General features: G+C 42.8%; 1 protein-coding gene across 1 annotated transcript in view; it reads left to right on the forward strand.

The window, feature by feature from the left end:
* Positions 1-25,616, forward strand: part of slc30a6 (solute carrier family 30 member 6) — a 42,518-nt gene that overhangs the window by 1,032 nt on the left and 15,870 nt on the right. The window contains exons 2-8 of the mRNA XM_068567891.1: positions 41-87; positions 779-865; positions 5,576-5,660; positions 17,431-17,473; positions 18,032-18,097; positions 21,448-21,528; positions 23,809-23,844. Of these exons, the coding sequence (XP_068423992.1) occupies positions 41-87; positions 779-865; positions 5,576-5,660; positions 17,431-17,473; positions 18,032-18,097; positions 21,448-21,528; positions 23,809-23,844 (445 nt within the window). The remainder of the gene's footprint in view (positions 1-40; positions 88-778; positions 866-5,575; positions 5,661-17,430; positions 17,474-18,031; positions 18,098-21,447; positions 21,529-23,808; positions 23,845-25,616) is intronic.

Genomic DNA, 25,616 nt, shown 5'->3' on the forward strand with positions numbered 1-25,616 from the left:
TGTGTTGTTCTTAAATGTTGGCGTCTGCATTCTTCCACAGACGTCCACTTGCACAGGAAGAAGCACGAGCACGACACATACGTCTTGGTGAGTGTCTCTTGGGGGTTTTAGTGTTGATCACCATCCTTTATCTCCCCTCCTCTTTAACACTCAAAGTCTTTGCAATAAATCTTTCATTACTTTTGAACATAGCCCACAGCTTGGGCTGGTGTGTGTATACAACTTCTAAGAACAGGTTTTAAGGCTTCGAGTTAAGTCTTTGACTCGTGGCACTGACACAAGATTGTAATGTGTTGACAAAAGTCTGGTGGAACTTTATGGATTTCAGAGAAAATGACAAAAGTAAATAATTCTGCAGTTTTTCAACTTGTGTTTAATGCTTTGTTTTGTTTTTTGCCTGTTTTTAAAAGAGTTTGAAATGGGTATACTTTAAACAGACATTTATCAGCCATCAAATAGTGCAAATATTTGAGTTAATATGATAATCTTCTCATATGTAAAGAGAAACTGCCACCGCAGATTAGATTGTTATCAGGTGTCTTTAACACCCAGTGCTGCTGAAGTCCATGCTGTACACTGACACGCCACTAGGTGGCGGTGCAGATCAGGCTTCTGCCTCCTACTCTCATCACTAACTTAATGAACCTGAATGTACCGAAATGAATCTACATGTCATTTCCTGACACCTGTGCAGAATTATTTTAAAGTCCTACGATCTATTGTCAACTTTAAAGTGAGCTCGTAGTGATATTTATGATGCATTTGTGTTAATATACAGGGCACCATTCATCCATTCAGGAAGACGCACAAGTCCTTCTTTGGAAAACTCCAGCAAGAATTCCGACTGGTCACCTCGGATAGACGGGTAAGTGTGTGTGTACGTGTGTGAGTGTACGTGTGTGTGTGTGTGTGTGTGTGTGTGTGTGTGTGTGTGTGTGTTTGATTCTTATAATGTTTTCTTTGAGGGAGCTGTTACATTCAGAACATTAATACAGCAGCAAACAGCTATTATCTATGTAAAGATATAGAGTGGATGAATGTCTACTTGAGCTTCTGTGTCAATCAAATTAATCCCATTCTCAGAGTTTGCACCTTTTTTAAATTTTTTTAAGAAAAAACATATTTTTTATCATCAACCAACCGAATCCGTCTGGTTATCACCATCCAAACATGATCCTCCCTCCTGGTTTCAACTCGGTAGTTAGCGTCTGGAGGTAAATCCTCACTTCATAATCCCATTGTGCTGTAAACTGTGTCGCACACGCTCAACACCTCCAGTAATCCTGCTCCTCTAGCAGGTCATCGTGTTCCAGTGAAAGCAGCAGCGAATGAAACGCCGTCGGCCTCGAGTCGACAGCTGGTCCACTGCGTCTGACAGCTTCACACATTTGTCTTTTAATTTCTGTATATTATGTATTTTATTTGCACTGATCACAAGCGAAAAGGAATCTTTTGCTGCTTTAAAGCTCGATTTTGAATTTGAGAAGCCGAACCGCCGGAAGGAGAATAAAACCCATCAACCCTTTCATAGAAATCTCGACCAACATTCATACTTTTTGGAATATCATTTCCATTTGTCGTCATCTTGGATTCATTTCAGTTACAATACTTTCTAATAAGAGTAATCGCTGTTGTGAAATAGAACAAAACCTGCGTATGACTATGAACATCCACCATGATATGAGCCAGATTCCCCAAAAAAGCCTCCTGGAGCGTCAATAAGACACCTTTTTGGAAAGATTAGGACCTAAAGAATCAGAATCTGCAACAAAAATCACAATAAAACAAAGTCTTGGTCTGTTAGGAAGGAGTTTTGTTTGGTGAAAAAAATGTAAAAATTACATATTTTATGCCAAAAGATTGTCTGAATGGGGCATACTGGGACTTAAAATGGGAGTGGGAGGATTGTTTTTCCAGAAAGGTTAACAAACTTTGTCCTAATTTTCCACTCCAAAAAAAAAAGCATGTTCATTTCAAAGGTTTCAAGTGATTTTATTTTCTTAAAAATTTGATTCCATGAAAAGAAAAAAAAATGTTTTCCAACAAAACAGGCACAGATGCAGAGTTGAAGGTAAACAGGTTTCTGAACAACACGGGGATGTAAAACTTACAAAGAAAACACTCGAGACACGATGAGGAACGTAACGGGATCGCGGACGTGTGTGTGTACGTTGTGTGTGTGTGTGTGTGTGTGTGTATGTCAGTGTTATTGTACTATAATCCACTTTGACCACACGCTGGCGGGGGGTCTTGCTTCCCCATAGAGCCTTGGATTGGATTACACGGTGTCGTACGCGGCTTAGGGAACCAAACAGAGTTCAAACCGGCGAAAGCCGAGACATGCGTCCTCGTCTCGTGTCTCCTGTTACCTTTCCTGCCAAATAAAACAAAAGTCCTCGTCCACATCGGCATCTACTCACACCAGATATACGCCGAACATATCAGGATGTCGTCAGCGTTCGTTAGTTTTCTGAACTTCCCGAAACTGCTCGTCCGACAGCGGCTTTACGCGCCGTGAGGAGCGTCTCTCTCTTCTCCGGACGACTTCTCATGCGACCGACCTCCCATGATGCAGCTCGGCGGCGTCTTATTGTCTCTTCCAAAGACCCCGCTTGACTTGACAAACCTCCGTTCGTCCTTCAGTCCCCATTTTTATGTGTAAAATCAGTTCAGCTGACCTTTTAACCTTTTGGAAAACTGTGCGAAAATCATCCCGTGGCAATTTTAAGTCCCGGCATGCCCCATTCAGACAATCTTTTGGCATAAAATATGTCATTTTTTTTCTATTTTTGAACCGAATGACACAGTTTTTTGACTGAAACTCCTTCCTAACAGACCAAGACTTTGTTTTATTATGATTTTTGTTGCAGATTCTGCTTCTTTAGGTCCTAATCTTTCCAAAAAGGTGTCTTATTGACCGCTGTAGGAGGCATTTTTGGGGAATCTGACTCACATCATGCTGGATGTTCATAGTTATGATCAAAATATCTTTTAAAGTGATTTTTTTGCAGATATACATTTTTTTTCCCAAACTTTGCTGAACAAAGACATACAATTAACACAAGTATTGGAGTTAATTTGGGCTTCCAACATAGGGAAAAAGTTTTCAACGGGTTACAGAGGTTCATCTGTGTTTGCATTGCCGCCGCCGCCAAGCGAGCCGCGTCGTAGATGCGACGGCGTGCTGCAGATTCCCGCTCCTCCCCCCACCTTTCACATACTCTGTCTGTTACGATTAAACTGACCTCTCCATCTTTTCCACCGTCCCTTCTTCAGAGGCCAATATGAGTCACGATGACACACATTTCCTCGGCGCTGCTTGATGATGATTCTGCGGCGGCGGTGGCGGCGCTCAACAGTGATGTAATCGGGCCTGGCATCAGCATGAGCTCTTTTTTTGTTGATTGAATACAGTACCTGGTGACTGAAGCGCTGCGGTTCTGTCACTCCCAATGTCACATGTCACCTCAATATGTTGGCTCGCCGCTACTTTATATGTGCAGCCGCCGCCGGACAGACGGGGGCAGCAGAGCGCCGGGCTTTCGCGAGCGTAAACCGCGCCCGCCCTCTCCTCCAGGCGCTGAGCGTCTGGGTATGTGAACGAGGGGGTTGGGGAAATGTTTTGGGCCAAGTGCTGTCGCTCTGTTTGCACACACAGACGCATGTACACGCGTGCACGCACACACACACACACACACACACGCACACACACACACACACACTGTGGGTCTCCCATGCCCTGTCGCTGGCTAGTGCTGTCACCAGACGCCCCGGCGCTGTCATAACACAGCACACCACAGTAATTGTAGATTTCACAGCACTCGGCGCTCCCCAGCGCGGCATATGACTCCAACGCGAAGTGACAGGCCAGGAGGACACACACACGCTACACACACACTTGTTCATTCCCTTGCTCTATTTCTTATTTCCCTGCTCTCTAACACACACACACAAGCGCACACTCTCTCTTTCTGCTCTGAGGGAGAATTTTCACGGTTCAAATTATTATTTTTTTTCATTCATTGAACATTTTTTAGCTGAATCTGCATCTTGGAGTAAGAACAGAGTCGAATGGCCTCTGATCCACATTGTACACACACAAAAACACATCATTTGTCCATGACACTTAAACACTATATCAACCCTGATGAGCCGTCTCATTAAACCTTTTGGAGGAAGACGCTTGTGCTGTCAATATTCCTCCAAAAACTGCCAAAAAATAATCGACGTTTGTCAAAAAAATGCTAATCTCTGGACGTTGTTCACCTTCACTGCCTCTTTGTATTAGTATTTTCATAATCCAGTTATGTAGTGAAATAGAAAACATCTCCAGTCTGTGTTTTAAAAGTCAATTAATTATGAACTGCATGTTATTATATTTGCTCTCGAGAGCAATGGAAGGATTTTAAGAGCTCGTCTCTTCAGTCACTCCAGTGTTTGTGTAATTCAGTTTGTTACTGCAGGTTCCTGAATAAAACATCTTGCAATTGATGAATAGATATAAAAGCATTCAGGTGTTTTTTCTCCTCATGATCAGACCAGATGAGCCGAGCTGCTCTCTCTCAGCTCTCTGGACGTGACCTTCCCCTCAGCTGCTGTTTCTGTGACGCCACCGATTCAGACCGCAGTGACTCGTTCGCTCGAAGAATTCCCCCCAAAATCTCCCGGCACGGCAGGTCGACCGCAGGGCAGGAAGCTAAAAAAAACCTCCAGCAGCTCCCAGTCGGGTTTTGGAGGTTTTGAATGCCGACTGACAGCCGGGAAACCCCGTTTAGGGGAATAAATGTTGTAGATGATGTCGTCTGTGGCTCTGGAGGAGCTCCACGTGCTCACGTTGTACTGCGCTTGAGCTTGTGCACGAGTATATAACGAAAGGTGCATCATGGGATGTGTAGGATCTGGTGTTTTTGGAGCTCGGCACCAACCGAGAGAGGCGGGACTCTGACTGCAATTAACCTTTTGTCATCAATATTCGTATCAGCAACTATCAGAACTTTGTTCCAGTTGTCGGGTCTTCAGTACGCTTCTCTAAAGAGAACATACGTTAAAAAACTATTTCTTTCTAGAGCTCTCTGATCACTTTAATTCATCTCCTGGTTCAATATCCGTTATGTTTATGTATGTTCAAGTACTTTTATACTCATTTTTAAGTATGTTTAAGTACTTTTATACACATTTTAGGTACTTTTATACACATTTTTAATCTAATTAGTACAATACAACTCTTCCAGTTACTTGATTGAGTGGAATTAGAAGACAGAACCGAGTTTAAGTACTTTTATACACATTTTTAAGTATGTTTAACTACTTTAATACACATTTGTAAGTATGTTTAAGTGCTTTTATACACTTTTTATTCCATCTGTATATTTAATATTCTTCTTACTGTTCATTTTTTATTTTGTTTTATTACTGTTCTACTGTTTATTTATATTACTTGATGTTTAATCTGTATTTCCTCGTGAGCAGTGCTGCTGTAATCCTGTAATTTCCCCACTGAGGGACTAGTAAAGGATTATTTTATCTTACTTTTAGTTGCTAAACCGTTATTTTGTTTGCTTGTTGTCGTTTTCAGTCGTGGAGGATCTTGTTGTTCGGGGCTCTGAACCTGCTGTGTACCGGCTGTCTGCTGATGTGGTGCAGCTCCACCAACAGCATGGGTGAGCACACACACACACACAAAACACACACACACATATATATATATATATATATAAATATATATATATATATAAAACAAACACAGTGACAGATAGACACATGCAAACTGACACACAGTGACAGATGTACGCTGAAAAAACCCCGCCCACTTTGAGACTCGGGAAGCGGACATTAACAGGCGGAGATACCTGTCTACACAAAGAAAACACAGATCGACAGTTACACACACACTTTAACACGGGCACACCAAAACTTTGTGTGTGTGTGTGAACTGCAGCTTTAAGCACACAGTCTGAGGAAGTGTGTGAGCAGTGTCGTCTCACCACGGGGGTTTCAAAGTGTGTGTGTGTGTGTGTGTGTGTGTGTGTGTGTGTGTGTGTGTGTGTGTGTGTGTGTGGGGTCACCTCCCTCAAAATATGGCACTTTAACGGGCCTGTTGAAGAAAGCGAGTCCTGCTCAGCATCTGTTTTCACCCTCTGGTGCTACAAGACAGAACGCATCTGTCATATGGACCAACATGCTTTTTCCTTTTTACCCCCAAATATACGGCGCAAAGCAGGAGAATAGCACACACACACACACACACACACTACAAAATGTTAAAGTTATTTGTCAGGGGGGAGGAGTTGTCGAATGTTGGGTCAGGTGTGTGAAGGCTTGGATAAGTGAGTTGTGGTGTGATTCATTTATTTGACTGTAAACATTCACATATTTCAGTGCTGCCTGTCTGTGGGTGAGAGAGTCCAGCATACAGCTGTGCAGTGAGACAGCTGTGCAGTGAGACAGCTGTGCAGTGAGACAGCTGTGTGCTCGGGTGGAGGGAGGGAGGGCGGGAGTTGATGCCGTGTGCAGCGTTTATGGTCAGCGATGCTCGTGACCGCCGCCGACGTTAAATCCTCTCGGGGATTCCTTCGCTCAGGAAAATGCTGCCACGAAAAAAAAAGAACAACACGCAACCTTATCCTCCTCCCCCCCTCCCCGCTCACCAGCAAATACTGCAGCATAAGCCACACACACACACACAGCGGTGGCGTCGGGTGTCGCGCAGACAGGAAGCGGAGGACAGAGGTATCGAACAAGCGAAGGGAAGGCGACCCCGCCGTCGATACTCGCCCCCCCCCCCCTCCCCTCCTCCTCCACCGATGAGAACAGTGGGAGCAGACAGCCCCTCCCCCCCCTGTCTCAACACCGGTGGTCCGATTCCCCCTCCTGTTCAAAGTCTCCTCCGCTCACATGATCAGCACCACCGGTGTTCACACATTCACACATCTGCTCCGTTCAGGAGTTTTATGGTGGAGACTTTCTTTGCGTTCGCCCGACAGGTCGAGTGACGCGCCGCTGGAGGTCAAACCGTCACCTGGACGCATTAATAATTCAGCGAGCGGGGACCGAATTTGATTTTCGTTCGATTCCTGTATCAATGTGACGGTCTAGTTTTCACTAGCCGAACTAAAAAAGATTTTTAAAAAAAGGCCAAAGCCGACAATTTCAAATGTTAATGTCCTGTTCGCCGTTTTTAAAAACGCGCGTGTGTGTGACAGGTTTAGGCTCCTCGCGAGATGGGATGACGGACCCGTCTGCTCTGCTGGTTTCTCGACAAAAACCGGACTCGTTATTCTCGTTCGCCCTCGAGCCGCCTGATCTCACACGCCGACGGTTCGAGCGCCGCGCTCGTGCGTCTCTGTGACGTCCGACGCCTCCAGAGCCTCCCCACGGTCACTTGAAATGAACCGTAACGTACATGGAAGGTTGTCACACACACACATGCACACACACACACGTCTAATCCCATGTTCACAGCGTCACATGTACAGGCTGTACGTGCCTGTACTCTGCTGTAAAATTACATGCATGAAAACACACATATATATACTGTATGTACACACACACTGCTCTGGCCCCATTAGCTCATGACTAACGGCTTAACAGACGTCTAAATGCACACACACACACACACATACGCACACACGGCGGTATACGCACCGTGCCTTGCTGGTGCACTGAGGCGGTTAACCCTTCGTCGACCTGGGAAGCTGCAGAAAGCGAGAGTCAGAGGGCAACTTATCCAGGCCCGCTGTTCCTGATCTCATTTCCTGTGTGTGTCTGTGTGTGTTTACACGTTAGCTAAGAGAACGTGGGACCAGGGCGTGCGTATGAATGTTTTCCAGCCCGCTGCCCGCGAGAGGGGACGCGCCGCAGACGCGTCTTCTCGTGTTCACTCTCAGGGGGAAAAGATCACAAGCGAGCAGTATTGTGTCTTACAGTAGAATTAACGCGAGTCACTCGCTGAGCTTCGCTAAGTTTGCCCCACTTTGAACGGGAAGAAGACGTGAAGGCAGAATATCTGCCACTCGGGGGCAGCAGAGTCCGCTTCAAAAGCAACCGGCATACTATCGCCTTGCAAAGCCGTGACGCTGCTGGTTTGCTGCACGTTCCTCTCGCTATACCGGCCTTTAGCTAAACGATGACGTAATGGCTCACAGGGGCGTCTTTTCCCCTCAACTCACCTGACGCTTTCCTGCACGTGAATCTACTTTTTTAAAACCTACCCTGCTTTAATTCACTCCGTGATGACAACCAGCTGCTGTATGTTTGTGTACATACAGGTTGGGTTGTGTATCCGTGTGTGTGTGTGTGTGTTTAAGTGCTGTTTAAGCAGAGTCTTTGTTGCACTGTTGCTGAAACATAAGCCGATGATGATTCTACAGAAGTGTGTGTGTGTGTGTGTGTGTGTGTGTGTGTGTGTGTCTGTCGTCGTATCAAATTGTGCATTGGACAACTGGATCAGCTTTCAGTCTTACAAAGCAAAGACATCAGCTTTTTGTCTCACCGGACCAAACACACACACACAAAAACACACACACACACACACGCAGCAGTTTAGGCATCGGTGTGTCTGTCCAATAGTCTGTCTGTTTCCTTGTTTTCTCTCTCACTCCCAACAATCACAGACAGCCCACTCCTTTGTGTCACTTAGAGAGAGAAAGGGAAAGACATGGGTCTGACACACACACACACACACACACACACACACACACACACACACACCTCTACCTACGCTCTGCCTTTCACCTAAACTCACCCACTCACTCTCTCTCTCCTGTCTCTCACCTCTGTCAGTCTCCCATCACTCGTTCCCCTGATCCCACCTTCTTGTCGCCTCTTCTCCTCCCAGCTGACGGATGGACAGACTGTCTTCCACCTCCACTGCCGCGCGTGTGTGTGTGTGTGTTTTTGTGTATGTACAATTTTGAATTTCGCTTCGTTTTAAGTCTCTGTCGTCCGTTTGCACTGTGTGCTTTTGACTGATTCAGACAACACAGAACCTCTGGTACCGATCTGTGAAAGCTTATTAAAAGGCATCTTTTCCTGCCGTCTTCAGCGGGAGGGACATGAATACGAGTGTGAGGGCAACGTGGATGCAATTAAATGTTAACTTGTGGCCCCTCATCACAGATATGGCCCTTGTGTGAGATGGAGTTGTTGAAAGTATATCAGCAGAAAAATAAATACAAATACATTTTGTCATTTTTTTCTCCTCCATTCACGATATTCTATTGGAAGTCCGTATACATGATAGTGTTGTATTATTTCACAGCTGTCTAGTGTATAATGTTTATTTCTGTGTGGGGGTGTGTGTGTGTGTGTCTCCAGCTGTTTTTCGGCCCACAGCAGCGTTGAGAAACCAGGTCAAGTGTCTGTTCCACAGACGACTAAACACACCTCTTCCTCCTCCTCCTCCTCCTCCTGCTTTAGTCCTCCTCATTTAGATAAACACCAAACTATACTTAACACTTTTATATTTTTTAAATAACCGGCAAATGTCATATTTCCGACACGGATTCGGCACGTCGTTGTGCGTCCGTCACCAGAGGAGAATACACGAAAGCGTGGAGGTCAAACGATAAAACAATTTTGTTTGCGCTGTGTTTGTGTGCATATCCATTAGTTTGTTTGTTTGTTTCTCATCCAGAGACGGTTGAATGTGCATGTGAGAACTGAGGGGTGTGTGTCTGTGTGTGTGTGTGTGTGTGTTGTCCCCAGGCCCTCAGTGTTCCTGTGTGTCAGAACACAGCTGGTGAAGCAGTTCGTCCCAGGGGGCCTCGAGTACAGCCAACACACACTCACAGTAACCCTGTCTGTGTGTGTGTGTGTGTCTGTCTGTGTGTGTGTGTCTGTGTGAGTGAGATCAGCTCCTCGCTTCTCTTCATACAGCCACCACATCTGCTTTTTTCCTCTCGGTTTGTCTCGATGACATAAACACGCCGATGATGTCTGTGGATCTGCTCCCGTGGGATCTTTTTTTAAAGGACGACGCGCCGCAAAGCGAGTGTTGTTTTTAATCTAGAAGGGTCAAGACATCTTGTAGTGTCCAGTCAACAGTTCAAAACACACACACACATATATCTATAAAAGCTAATCCTCACATTAAAGGAACTAGAGCAAGCAAATGTTTGACGTTTGGCTTGTTAAGTAATACATGTCGTGAAACAACTTTTTATTGAGTATATCATCTTGGGCTTTTATTCACCATATATAGTGTCTTGACCTCTTTTTCCTTGTGTTTGAGTCGTAGTAGGAACCCCAAATTAATTCCAATACTTGTGTTTATTGTATGTATTTGTTCAGCAAAGTCTTGGGAAAAAATGTATATCGGCAAAAAAAAACATTTTAAAAGATATTGTGATCATAACTATGAACATCCAACGTGATATGAGCCAGATTCCCCCCAAAAAGCCTCCTGGAGCGTCAATAAGACACCTTTTTGGAAAGATTAGGACCTAAAGAATCAGAATCTGCAACAAAAATCACAATAAAACAAAGTCTTGGTCTGTTAGGAAGGAGTTTCAGTCAAAAAACTGTGTCGTTTGGTTCAAAAATGAAAAAAAAAAAGTGTTTTATGCCAAAAGATTGTCTGAATGGGGCATGCTGGGACTTAAAATAGAAATATGACATATTTTATGCCAAAAGATTGTCGGAAGCCAAGTATCAATCTTTTATTTAATCAATTGTAAAGTTTTTTTGGTCCTAGAATAATGAAAATCACTTTTTTTTTAGTTGACAAAAAAGTTTTCCTTTGCGGACAATTTGTGTTTAAAAAAAAAGGTAATAAATCTCAATATATATCGCAATACTCAATGTATCGTGATAATATCGCATCGGGACTCGAGTATCGTGACAATATCGTATCCTGGGACCTCAGGTGATTCCCAGCCCAAATATTCTCATTAATCTGAGGATATTCTGGCCTGTTAGGATTGTAAAAATGCAGGAAGGAGCTGAACATACCAGCGCTTAGTTTCCTTATGGCAGTTTAGTCGTAACAGATGATGTTACATTGATTGGAGGGGGAGGGGGGGTAACAGGGTCAGGGCACAGGGGCATGAGGGGAGGGGGGGGGGGTTAGCGGTGCGCTTTGGTTTAACGTATCACTGCCAGCTGCCTCTCAACTCCCACGTGGAGACCCGAGGATCCATTTGACTTCGGTCCGGTTTCATATCGACAGAAGTTGCTCGTCTCGTCGTTTGTTTGGATGACAAGCTGTCTGTGTGTGTGTGTGTGTGTGTGTGTGTGTGTGTGTGTGTGTGTGTGTGTGCGTGTGTTAACCATTTGTAGACAAGCTTGTTTATGACGCATGCTTCATCGTACATACAGTGGGGCAAAACATTATTTAATCAGCCACCAACTGTGAAAGTTCTCCCACTTAATAAGATGAGAGGTTTGTGATTCACGTCATAGGTCAACTTGTATGGAAGTCCATCTGCGCCGCAAAGAAAAATCATGAATGTGGCCCAAAAAAAAAGTTAGACAAAATAAAAATATGACAAAAAAAAGTCCACAAAAAAAAAATCATAGTTATGACAAATTATGATTTTTAATCTCATAATTTAAACTTTTTTTTTTGGTCATAATTCAGATTTTTTTTCCGTCGACTTTTTTTGTTGTAATTTTTTTGTCATATTTTTTTCGTCAAACTTTTTTGTATGACAAATTTTTTTTGTCGCCTTTTTTTAAAACTTTTTTTTTGTCATTACTTTTTTTTAAACTTTTTTTTTTTGTAATGACTTTAAATTTTTTTTTTTTTTTTACATTTTTTGTCATACTTTCTTTAAAAAAACTTTTTTTGTATGACTATGATTTTTTTGTCATGACTTTTTTTTTTTTTTTTTTACTTTTTTTGTTATACTTTCTAAAAAAATGTTGTCATACTTTTTTTTGGCCGTAATTATGATATTTTTGTGTGTGTGTGTGTGTGTGTGTGTGTGTGTGTGTGTGTGTGCGTGTGTGTGTGTGTGTGTGTGTGTGGTTGCTTGATCACAGAGATACTTCTTGTCTTGATCTTCATGTGAACATGTCGATAGCTGTGACGTCTCCCTGAGGAGCAGCTCAGTGTCTGATCTGCTCGATGTGGTCATCTGCAGGAGGGAGCACCCTCGGGTGCAGCTCGTGTTGCTCCCCCGGTGGTCAGCAGCGTCGGCCTCCTTCCTCCTCCTGTCACTCGCTCATCTGTTCCTCCTCTTCTTTCTCTCTCACCTCTCCCTCCTGTCTCCTTCTCCTCGTTCCATTCTTCTCTTGCTGGTCCATCTGTTCCTCCTCTTCACTCTCTCATTCCTCCTCTTCACTCTCTCATTCCTCTTCTTCACTCTCTCATTCCTCCTCTTCACTTGCTCATTCCTTCTCTTCACTCTCTCATTCCTCTTCTTCACTCTCTCATTCCTCCTCTTCACTCCCTCATTCCTCCTCTTCTTCACTCTCTCATTCCTCCTCTTCACTCTCTCATTCCTTCTCTTCACTCTCTCATTCCTTCTCTTCACTCTCTCATTCCTCTTCTTCACTCTCTCTTTCCTCCTCTTCACTCCCTCATTCCTCCTCTTCTTCACTCTCTCATTCTTCTTCCTCTTCACTCTCGCATTCCCCCTCACTCTCTCATTCTTCTTCCTCTTCACTCTTTCATTCCTTCTCACTCTTGCATTCTTCTTCCTCTTCACTCTCTCATTCCTCCTCCTCTTCACCCTCATTCCTCCTCCTTACCCTCTCATTCCTCTTCACCCTCTCATTCCTTCTCCTCACTCTCATTCCTCCTCCTCTTCACTCTCTCATTCTTCTTCCTCTTCACCCTCTCATTCCTCCTCCTCTTCACTCTCTCATTCTTCTTCCTCTTCACCCTCTCATTCTTCTTCCTCTTCACCCTCTCATTCCTCCTCCTCTTCACTCTCTCATTCCTCCTCCTCTTCACTCTCTCATTCCTCCTCCTCTTCACTCTCTCATTCCTCCTCCTCACCCTCTCATTCCTCCTCCTCACCCTCTCATTCCTCCCTGGAGAGCCTCCTCACCGCAGCAGTTGAGGCGTTCGATAGAAGCTTTTAGTTTACATCTGCAGCTGACCTGACACTGTGTGTGTGTGTGTGTGTGTGTGTGTGTGTGTGTGTGTGTGTGTGTGTGTGTGTGTGTGTGTGTGTGTGTGTGTGTGTGTGTTCTGGGTCTCACTTTACTGTTTACCGGAACCAGTGACACTGAGGTGCTATTCTCTGTGGTTGGCACATCCAGTGTGTGTGTGTGTGTGTGTGTGTGTGTGTGTGTGTGTGTGTGTGTGTGTGTGTGTGTGTGTCTCCTCCAGTCAGTGTATTAGTCACACATTAATGAAAGGAGCATTACTTACTGTTGCATTTAAATAATCAATCACATCATTGATTAATCAAAGTATTTCAGCCGTACTTGAGAAATCTTAATCTGTAAAATAATCTGAAGGTTTCAGAATCATTTTAGTCAAAACACATAAAGTGGCATCAAAAGAAAAGTACCTCATATCTGTACTCAAGCAGAGTACTTCAAGTTAATGTACTTTATGTATTCAATACAACAACACACACAATACACTCAAGACCCGTCTCATTCCTCCTCTTCACTCTCATTCCTCTTCTTCTTCACTCTCATTCCTCTTCTTCTTCACTCTCATTCCTCCTCTTCTTCACTCTCATTCCTCCTTTTCACTCTCATTCCTCTTCTTCTTCACTCTCATTCCTCTTCTTCTTCTTCACTCTCATTCCTCTTCTTCACTCTCATTCCTCCTCTTCTTCACTCTCATTCCTCCTCTTCTTCACTCTCATTCCTCCTCTTCTTCACTCTCATACCTCTTCCTCTTCACTCTCATTTCTCCTCTTCCTCTTCATGAATTCCTCCTCTTCTTCACTCTTTCATTCTTTATAAACTGTAATAAATGAAGTGCCCATATGAATTATTTGATTTTAGTGTGTGTGTGTGTGTGTGTGTGTGTGTGTGTGTGTGTGTGTGTGTGTTCTCTGCAGACGGCATTAAATATTCATCCTTCTGCTCGTATTTCTCCTCTCTCATCTGTCTATCCGTCTATCCAGCGCTCGCTTGCTCCCTTCCCTTCTTCCTCCTAGCTTTCTAAATCCTTGAGCCTTCCTTCCTTCCTTCCTTCCTTCTCTTGTTTTCTTTCGTTTGCAATGGTTTGAAAAGGGCATGAACAGTAACAGATGGGAAGTGTAGCATTAATTTAGGCGTCAGGATTGTACTTCTACTCTATCGATCAATTCTGAAAATACAAAAAATACAACAAAGTTTTAAATCAGTCGTTCAGTCTGTTCGGGGCATTGTGCTCAAGTGTGTGTGTCTCTTAATGTCTCTGTGTTAAGATCTGTACACGTGTGTGTGTGTGTGTTTGCGTGGTTGTGTTTCAAGTACGATCGTATTCTCCGATTTATTCTGAAGTGTGTTTGTGTGTGACGGACAGGAATAATGTCGCCGCTCTGTTTGTTGCTCCGGTATCACATCCACACGTCCTCTGGGTGTCAGTGTTTGTAAGCAGGAGACTTTTAGAAAGGAATTGAATCGGGTTCTGTGTGTGTGTGTCTGTGTGTGTGTGTGTGAGTGCATGTAAGCTTATCCGAGCACAGCGAAGGGGAAATTTCAGCCCGCTTATTGATTTGGCTCCGGCCCGTTTCAGGGTCACTGTGATGTCAGCGTTTGTATTATTATTGCTTTTATTGTCGGCTGCTTTTTAATCCAACACAACACGACGACATCAGACCTCATCGATTCCTGCGGGCAGACGAGCTGTCAGAGGAACCACAGGACAAAAAGGACTTCAAACTATTAAAAGCTTTCGACATTGAACAAAATGAAAGTTATAATTACCAATAAGCGGTTCAATTAACCCGTCAAAAACTCTGGAAGCAATTTTGGCTCCAAACCTCTTTTTTCAATGTGTTTGAGTCGTTTAAGAACCCCAAATTAATTCCAATCATTGTGTTTATTGTATGTATTTTTTCAGCAAAGTCTTGGGAAAAAAATGTATATCTGCAAAATAAAACACTTTTAAAAGATATTTTGATCCTAACTATGAACATCCAGCGAGATATGATCAAGATTCCCCAAAAAAGCCTCCCGGAGCGTCAATAAGACACCTTTTTGGAAAGATTAGGACCTAAAGAATCAGAATCTGCAACAAAAATCACAATAAAACAAAGTCTTGGTCTGTTAGGAAGGAGTTTCAGTCCAAAAACTGTGTTGTTTGGTTAAAAAAATGGAAAAAAACGACGTATTTTATGCCAAAAGATTGTCTGAATGGGGCATGCTGGGACTTAAAATGGCCGCGGGAAGATTTGCGCTCACGGTTTTCCAAAAGCTTAACCTGCACGCTAAACATAAGACTCTCTACTTTTCCACCGCGTCACATGATCGCCCAAGTTATAACAATACAAGTTATAACAATACAAGTTATAACAATACAAGTTATAACAATACATCCCAATACAGTCGTCTAGTTTTCTTCATTATTTTCACTTTACAGTCAAGTTATTCTCCTTTTTCTTTCCACAAAAGACATGCTTGATAACATTTTCATTAAAGTCTCCAAAATCCACATCTATCTGATAGAGTGGAGTATTTTTAGGGGTTGATTTTTGACACGTCTTTCTTGTAAAGGAGTACTTTTCCTACGATCTCGTCCTCTTTGACCACCAGTGTTGGGGCGTTGTCTCTCACTCATTCCCTCGCCCTCTCCCTGTCTCTCTGTATAAACGTCCTTCACCCTGTCTGTCTTCTAAACTCTCTCTCCGGCCGTCTCACTGCGTCCATCCCTCAGTCCATCCCCCTCTTCCCGTCCCTGTGTCTCTCCTCCTCAGCCCGGCTGCCCGTCTCTCTCTCTCTCTCTCTCTCTCGCCCTCCCTCCCTCTCTCCGGGCCTTCGCCGCCGGCCTCTCTGTCAGGATTACACGGTGTCAGGTTGGCCAACATGGACACCGGTGGTGGGGAAACAAAATGTTCCTCTCCGCACAAAGCCGCTCTAATCCCTCCCCCTCCCCCACCCCGACACAGCAGAACCTGATTACAGAAAGCTGGTCGACGGGCATTAAGACAGACAGACAGGACGCCGCTGCATCTCTCTGTGTCTGCTGGCTGGTTGGTTAACTGACTCATTAGTTTATTGGCTTTTTGGCTCACTGGCTAATTAACTGACTTTGCTAACTGACCCAGCTTACCTGTTTTCTAATTGGCTGAATGGCCGCTATCCAGGTGAGCGAAAGCCCGGCTCTCTACGCTGCATGGCCACTTACCGATAGTCGAGTACCTGCTGACTGTCTCACCTTGTTTGTTTTATAGAAATCTGAGAAAACACATCTTCCCCCACCACATTATACATCATAATCACGCCGAGAAAAAAGGTGATGCCATAGCCGCGAAGGCCCACAATAAATCAATAAGTGTTGTATTTCTTGAAGACTCGACGGTTCTTTTGTCCGCTGTCGTTTTGTGGAGAGCGAGGACGGTGACTTTTAGGGGTGGGAACCACCCACCACGATACGATATTGTCACGATATTATCACGATACATTGAGTATCGCGATATATTGCGATTTATTACCTTTTTTCTGCACCCGCAAATTGTCCCCCGAAGGAAAACTTCATTATTCTAAGACCAACAAAAAGTTTAGAATTAATTTAATAAAAGATTGATACTCGGCTTCCGACACGATATTGTCACAATACTTACGTCCCGATACGATATCATCACAATACATTGAGTATTGTGATATATATATTGCGATTTATTACCTTTTTTTTCAACCGCAAATTGTCCCCCAAAGGAAAACTTTGTCAACAAAAAAATGTATTGATTTGTATTATTCTAGGACAAAAAAAGTTTAGGATTGATTAAATAAAAGATCGATAATCGGCTTCCGTGTATCGATACATTATCGCCACGGAGAAAATATCGCAATACTATGCTTTATTCATTTCTTTCGCCCACCACTGATGTACCTACTTACGATACGATATTGTCACGATACTTAAGTCCCGATATGATATTATCACGATACAATGAATATTGCAATATATATTGTGATTTATTACCTTTTTCCAACTGCAAATTGTCCCCAAAGGAAAACTTAAATAAATACAAGATCGATACTCAGCTTCAATGTTTCGATACAATATCGCCATGCAAACAATATCGCGATACGATGCTTTATCGATTTTTGTTTGTTTGTTGGGAAACATTATTTTCTGCCTGTTCAAGTTTACTGTCATGTTGAACTTGTTTTCCTCCAGTGTGCAACTCCTACGCGTCAAACAACGAACCTGCAGATAAAAAACTAAAACAGTTTCCAGTGAAATCGTGGCACAGCATCAACATTACGAATTTGCAGATCAAATATGGATCTCACTTCGTAACGTCCACCGTGTTGTAAATGGCCTTAAATTTGACTTTGAATGTTCTTTGTGCTTCTGTTCTGTCCTTGCAGCGCTCACCGCCTACACGTACCTCACCATCTTCGACCTCTTCAGGTGAGCATGTTCTGCGTCACCTGAAACAGGAGCTTTGTGCACAACGTCTTTTACATTTTTATATGTCAGTTTAACAAAAACCTGAATTTAATCGTCCCAAAAATGCTTTTTTTTTTGGTTCTTTGGATCTAAATAGAGAATAAAAGAAATAGAGGCAGGTTCCCTAAAATGTAAATGTTTCTTAAATTTACTGTTTTAATTTTTCTGCCTGTCTTGGCCAGTTCTCGCTCTAAAAAGAGATTTTTAATCTCAATGGGATTTTCCTGGTTAAATAAAGGTTTAAATAACATAAAATAAAATCTAACATGATATCAAATAGATTTGTCTTTTTGTTATGAAAATGATCGCCATACATGCATCATCATTTTTAAATCCTCTCTTTGTCTGCTCAGCCGTTTTGATGGAGAACTTCCACTCATGAAAAATTAATTCTCAGATTAGAATGAATAAAACATAAATTACACGAGGTGAACTTTACCTGACCCCCTCTGTTGTTCCTCTTCTCATTGTCTGACATTGGTCTCTGCATCCTCACCCTCTCGTCTCCTCCCTCTGCAGCCTGATCACTTGTCTCCTCAGCTCTTGGGTGACCATGAAGAAGCCCAGTCAGGTCTACTCGTTTGGGTGAGTTAACCCATAATCATCTCTCTGTCGTACCGTGTTTATCTATATTGTTAGGTGTTCAGTCGAAGCTCCATCTGTGTTTGTTTGTGTTCTCATACACTGCTGTCACATAACCTCCCCACCCCCAACACACACACACACACACAACCACACACACAGTAAACACAGATGTAGCGTCGACAGAAAAGCTTCAGTTACTGTTGTCTGGCTCAGCCGAACGTTTTTTTTGTTGTGCGTGCGTGTGTGTGTCAGTGAATTGGCCACACCGTGTATTTGCAGGTGACCTTTGACCTTTACGTGTGGAGGAGTGGTGATCAAGTGGAAATCTGCTTTTCGGCTTCATTTGACTCTCATAATACCGCTGTTTGTTTGTGTCTGTGTGGGCTTGAGCTTATATCTGAGCGTGTCTTTATTTGAGCGTGTCTTTATTTGTGTGTGTGTGTGTGTGTGTGTGCGTGTGTGTGTGTGTAATGGGCTGCCTGTAAGAGAACAATGGCTCAGCAGCAGATTGCCCTGTTTAGCCAACAGCGGCGTCGCACTCCGTCTCAACAAAGTAGGACTTCTGTAGTTTTAAACGACGTCGCCTCAACGTGTTTTTCTGTTGTGAGGTTCAGCGACGCAAGCTGTGGTTTTTGTAAGAAAATATTGTATTCATACTTGCATTACGAAGAAATGATCTAACGAGCTGTGCACCGACTGTGGATTTATTTAAGCATGCAAGAACACGTTCACATGTTCAGAGAAGTGTTTGTGGGTAACGAGACAGAGCTGGTAAAATAAAGGTAAATGTAATTTCACACGTCTGAGCATGAAGTCCTCCAGACCGGAATATTAGGACTTTAGCAGCATCTGTGATGTATGGAAGCTCATTTACGCCACAAAAAAGAAAGGAGTCATAATTATGACAACAAAAAAATTAAATCATAATTATGACACACAAAAAACTATAATTATGACAAAAAAAACATAATTATGACCAAAATAAAAAAATCATAATTATGACAACTAAAAGAAGACAAAAAGTTATTATCACAACATAAAAAAGAAAGTCGAAATTATGAGATTTTTTTTTTTTTTTGTCATACTTTGTTTTGGTGTGTAATAATTATGACTTTTTAGTTTTTTGTGAGGAAAAAGGTCTTCCATAGCTTTCGTTTCAGAGAAGCGAAACAATTAAAGACAAACTTTTTTTTTTTTTTTTTTATCAATCAGCTTTTGATGCTTTTTGTTTCCCCCGAACGTCCCGACCATCAGCATCATCAAGGGCTTAAAAACACACTTTTATTTCCTGGATTTCTTCTCAATCGTTGAGCAGACGTAGTGACCTCGTTACGTGTCCCTTTGATTAATGAATGTGAAGCAATAAATTGATTACTTTACCACGTCTGTAGTTAAATAAAACCGATCCTGAGTACATCCTGACCAGCATTGTGACGAAATGACAACAAAAAGCATCATTATTACAGTTTATTTAACGCTCTGAACCGTTGCGCTGTATTCACAATATTTGGGGGATGACGAGTCATCATCCAGCAGACGGCAGATTATTCTACATGGCGCCCGTTTAGATTAACCACAAGCTTTGACAATGTAAAGCGTGACCTCTTGACCCGGCAGCATGGAGGCGATCAGGCCAACCCGCGTGTGTGTGCTTCGAGTGTTCGTCGTCGGGAGGGAGTGTGTATGGGGGTTGTGTGTGTGTGTGTGTGTGTCCATCCTGCAGCCCCTGTAAACATAGGCAACCTATTAACCTGTAGGTGTCCTTCATTGGCTCATTGACTTACAAAGAAAGCCTAGCTTCTGATCGGAGAAGCCGTTTATTTTGTTGTAAAGAGCAACTTCACCTTTTAAAAGTTGCATGGAGGGAAATCCTCGGTGCACAGAGCTCTCTGTGTAGCTCACCTATCAGAAAGTAGACTTTTCACATATTAAATTTTGTCTAAAAGGCCTCAAAACGTCGCACCTTGTCGATTAAGCAAAGATGCTACTGTGTCCATTTGATTGCAAAAGCCCCAGTTTGAATGGGGGACCTGTTGTCAGGCTCAAATCCAGAAGCTAAACTGAAACTGCAGTCGTAAAACACCTTAAATCCGGCTCTAGCTGCAGCCGCACCATCTTGATGTCGTGCTGCTTGATGCATTCATAAGCCCTGGCCTGCACAGTGACACGATGTCCTCGCTGCGCCGCAGACAGAAAGCTCTCCGCTCGGCGGTGTTGTTCTGCGTCTCTGTGGCCCGGCCATCAGATCGCTGACCGGCCCGCCTCAGATTTAACCCCCTTAAGCCCAGCGGACCCCTCACCGAGACAAAGCTGCTCATCCTGTACAGACTGTGACCGGATTGACCCCGCGACCCGGTCAGGAGGTCGGCGACAGTTGCAACCGCGGATCTGCACCGTTACTTGCGTTCTGCTCGTGTTTTCTTCATGCCTTCAGTCTCATAATTTACATACTACATTATTGTTATTACTATAAGTTCATTTCATTACAATGATTCCTTGTAAACATTTGATCCAGTCACAATGGCCTCTCTTAATTCATAATGCAGAATTGACTCCGAATGGACTTCTATGAATCAGAATTTCTTTATTATTGTAGTATTTGAGTTTTGCAGGTTCATTTGTGGCAATAGAAGTTAATTCACAATATTGTAATTTGTGGTAAGACAAGTTTATGTGTAGAGCACGTTTCAACAACAGGGCGATTCACATAAAACCATTAAAAGCGAAACAGTTAAGAAAACATTAAAAATGTCAAGAAAAAAGAAAATGAATAAAAGTTACAGTGCAGTTTAAGACATAACATGCAATAGTGAGATGGTAATAATACTTTTATTCTTTTGTCAACAAGATTTATTTAGTTTAAATTCAGATCAAAGTTGCGTGTTTAATCTCTTTAAATTAAATAATGTGAGAATAATGTTTGACGAGGTGATCTTCCAAAGACCTTACATTTCATTTAGCTGGCGCTTTTATCCAAAGCAACTTCCTTTTTTTGCTTTAGAAACCCCCAAATTAATTTCAATACTCGTGTTTAAGCAACAGAGGAGGATCCCTCTATCAGGATGGACAGAAGCAACAGATGTCATGTGACCAGAAGGAGCAACGTGACATGAATGTGACAGAAACTACTCATAGAACGAGTAGTGTATGCATGGTACATGAGTAGTATATGCATGGTCCATGAGTAGTGTATGCATGGTACATGAGTAGTGTATGCATGGTCCACGATCCAAATAGCCACAGCAGAAGAAGAGAGGAGGTCTTTGAACGAGCAGACTGAGTGTCGGGGGAAAGTATCTGAATGCATGACGACGTATTCACCTCCATCTTTTATCCTCATCTCTCTCCAGGTTCGAGAGACTGGAGGTTTTGGCAGTTTTTGCCTCCACCGTGCTCATCCAGCTGGGAGCCTTGTTCATCCTGAAGGAGAGGTGTGTACGTCACACACACACAGACACACACACACACACACACACACACACTTCAATCAGAGATGTCAGGGGTTAAGGTTAAGGTAAGGAGACACTGAGGGACAAGATAGAATAAAGACATTTGCAATCATGTCACATTTGCATGTCTATCTTATGCATTTTTCATTTTATGTTTGTACTTTTGTAAAATTGTGATATATTATTTAGGTGGAGGCTTTAAATAAGCCCAGATAGCTTTGTGTCTCTTCCTGTTCTGTGATATTAATTTGTCTCTGTTGGGGTTTTTACTGTTTGAATTGTGCAAATAAAATAAAAAAATATATAAAATGTCAGATTTAAATAATGATCCGACCACAAAGAAAACAACTCCAGTGTTTCTGATTCATTTCCAATGAGCGCAGGAAGCTGCTTTATATCCAAAAGTTGCTAAATTCAGCAATAAAGTTGCCACGTCAGCAACACTCGCTCCGATCCGCTGCCCCAAAATGATCAGTGCGAACAACAACATGTGTCTATTGTTCATACTCGGTGGTGCACAAACAAAAGATTTCCTTGTTTTTTTGCGTTGCTTTTTGCAAAGTAAAGACAATTTCCACAACAAATATTGAACGTCTTTTAGAGAATAATCCCAACCTTTGGCTTTAAGATCCCAATCCCCGTCTCTGTGGTGTTGTCCACCTCCCTCTCTCCCTTTTGTCTCATTCACTCTGTCTCTCTCGATTAAAATTTCAATTATTTTCTTAGCGTGACTCAGCGACAGCAGCAGAATTAATATTTCCAAAGCAATACACAAAATATGTCCAATTGTTTCTTTTCTTTTGTCTTTGTTGTTTTTTTCTTCTATTTATTTTTTAGCTTATCCCCCCTCAATTTAAAAAACCAATTTTTTTTTAATTTTTTTACCTTCTTCCTTTTTTTTAACAATTAATAATCTAAAATTTCCTTTCAGCCTGATGACCACTTTACTGCACTTTTAAAGTACATTTCATGTCACTACTGTTGTACTTCTACTAGGTAGGATTGTGTGTACCTGTAGTAGTACTACCTTTACTTCAGTAAGAGATCTTCTCATGCTGATATTTGCTGATATGTTTGTGAAATTATACAAAGATAAAAGAAGAAAGTGGCCTCCCCCTATTTCAGGGAGAGAAGTGGTATCTCCCAGGTGTGAGAGCATTTAAATCAACACCTGAACGCACTTTTACAGTGTAAAGACGACAAGTTTTAACACAAAAACATCACGCACAATCATGAGGAGACACACTAGAAACGGCACAACGTTCGGCACGTGTGTGTGTGTGCGTGTGCGTGTGTGTGTGTGTGTGTGCTACTGAATTTTATAGAGCTGTGGGAATGTCACTGCCCAGCCATCATGACAAACACACACACACACACACACACCTCCAGGCGCCCTGCTGGGGGTTGACTCGCGGTCAGATCTCAAGGAATGGAGGCAAACATTTACACACACACACACACACACACACACACACACACACACACACACACAGGTCAAGCAGTTGGAAAGCTATCTGCAAACACTCTGCTGTGAGGTGAAACGTCGCACTCAAGAGACTCTTACTTGTGTTCAATCTAATTGAATAAATTAGTTTTATTTCATAATATTGCCGAAAAAAGAAAAGCGCTGGTTCCTGATAGTGGAGCGCAGGCGCCTCGAGAGTTTAATCCGTGTATTATATTGTGAGATTAGACTCCTCTGTGTTCGCTAAGACAATAAAATTAAATCAAGTTTTTAAATAACATCTCATTTTGTAACACTCGTTTGAAAAAAAAAAACATTTTCCAGAACAAATATGTTTGTTTTTGTGTTGCCAAAAGAAGTAATTTGCCTGCAACGGCTCCAGTGTGGACAAACAAAGACTTCACAGACTAATTATGACAAGATTATTATTATTATTATTATTATGATGATGATGATGATGATGATGAGGTTGCCAGCCCGTAGTTTACAGTGTGTGTCATGAATGGCTCTGTAGGGCAGCAGCACAGGGGGAGGAGACTCTGTGTGTGTGTGTGTGTGTGTGTGTGTGTGTGTGTGTGCGCCTGTTAATGTATTTCCTGTTTTCTCTCTCCGTTTGTTCGCCCCTTGTCTCCTTTCATTCATTTCAATTGTCTCGATCGCTTTGTCTCTAGTGCACACACACACACACACACACACACACACACACACACACACACACACACACACACACACACACACACACACACTCGTAGTCCCACCTGGCCTGTGTTGTTGACTGTTTGTTTCTGTTTTGTCAGTGTGGAGCGCTTCATGGAGCAGCCTGAGGTCCATACGTAAGTATTTCTCCTCCACACACACACACACACACACGCACAAATTCCCTTATGACATTTTCAAATAAACACTCACAACATGATACGTGTCCTTCCGTAAACACACACACAGACACACACAGACGCACACAGACGCACACGCTGCCAGCTGTTGTCGGAACAGAACATCCCTGATATTTGGGTCAGACAGAAGTTCACCGTCGTTCATTGTCAGCTTCTCTCTGACCGGTGTGTGTGTGTGTGTGTGTGTGTGTGTGTGTGAGTGAGGCGAGTTCATTAAACGTGTTGAACACTCGCTTCAGGGTGACGTCCGCGCTGCCGGAGAACAAACAACTAATATAATAAGTTAGGAATTTAAGAAAGAGGAAAAAACAATAATAAGGTTTTTTTTCTCCTTTTTTCACACGGTTTGCAGACGTTTTTCAGCATTTAGAAGTTTTCAGCACTGAAATGAATGAAGTGCAAATGTGAACACGCCTATCTTCCATGTTTGTTCTTCTTTTTTTTGGGTGGTGGGAAGAGTTTTTCTCAAAGGACAAGAGGCCGATGTAAAGATCGTAAAGCCCCTCGAGGCCAATTTGTGTTTTTTTTGGGCGATACTTTACAAACAAGTGAGTAAAAGTTCTCCAGAGGCGGGTTTGTGTAACAAATCACCTCAGTGTGTTGCTGTTGTTCGGATTATTACAACCCAAGTCCATCATTCCTATCAGTTATGAGCAGTGCCAGAGGAAGGCGTGATACACTAATGTGTCCATCAACCCGCTGGTTCCTCAGGCGTTTTTACCTCTCTCGCCTGCTTTGGTAGTTTTCTCCCTCCATCTCTTCTCCCTCCCGTCATCCCTCCATAATAAATAAGATTAGCGGCGGCTTTTTATAACCTCAAACGCGACGAGACCTCGTGTGTTTTCAACCCGTCTCCTGTGACGAGATTACCCCCCCGTTGTCTCTCTCTCTTCCCTTTCTCTTCTTCTGGATGCGATTGAGAGACGACCGCTAACCGAAGGGACAGGTGTCTGACGGGTTGAGAGACAGACGCACACACACACACACACTCTCTCTCTCTCTCTCTCTCTCTCTCTCTCTCTCTCTCTCTCTCTCTCTCTCTCTCTCTCTCTCTTTAATCTGTCCGTAGAGGGAGGCGTGGGGGTTTATCACCCGATTGTCAATTGTCGTGGCTCGACGGCGGGTCCGCCTTTTGCCCCCCTGCTGATTGTTTGGACCCATTTTTAGGCTCTTAAATGGATTGTGACTCGTGATTAGTATATTGAAGATTACCGTTATGTGTCTGTTTTTGCTTTTTTTATGTGCTCGTCTACTTAAAGTTTGATGAGACGAATAGAAATGAGTGATAATTCGCGCATAACGACGGCGATACGATACAATATTGTACACTCTTAGTTGTTTTTTCTTCTCTTTTTGTTTTAAATGATCAGCTGTGTCTTGAAAAGTGTCTCAGTCGCAATAAAGGGACCGTTCAAAAGACTTCTTCATGCATATATTCACGCATGAGTTACAGTATTGTTGATTTATCGGAGAACTTTTTAACACTTTAAGTGTTAACAAAACAAAAAATGATGCACCTCAAAAAGACTAAGCTCCTCATTTCAATGGAGGAGCCCGTCTTTGTGTCGCTCGCAGCCTTTTTGTGAGTCCTGGACACTGGAATCAATACAGCACGGTATCGTGATATTTTGCGCGTCGATATTGAATCGATACCTGGAAGCCGAGTATCGATCTTTTATTGAATCAATCATGAACGTTTTGGTCCTTGA

Source organism: Clinocottus analis, unplaced genomic scaffold, assembly GCF_023055335.1.
Source record: "Clinocottus analis isolate CAN_PGR_092001 unplaced genomic scaffold, fCliAna1.0.p SCAF_8, whole genome shotgun sequence".
Lineage (NCBI taxonomy): Eukaryota > Metazoa > Chordata > Actinopteri > Perciformes > Cottidae > Clinocottus > Clinocottus analis.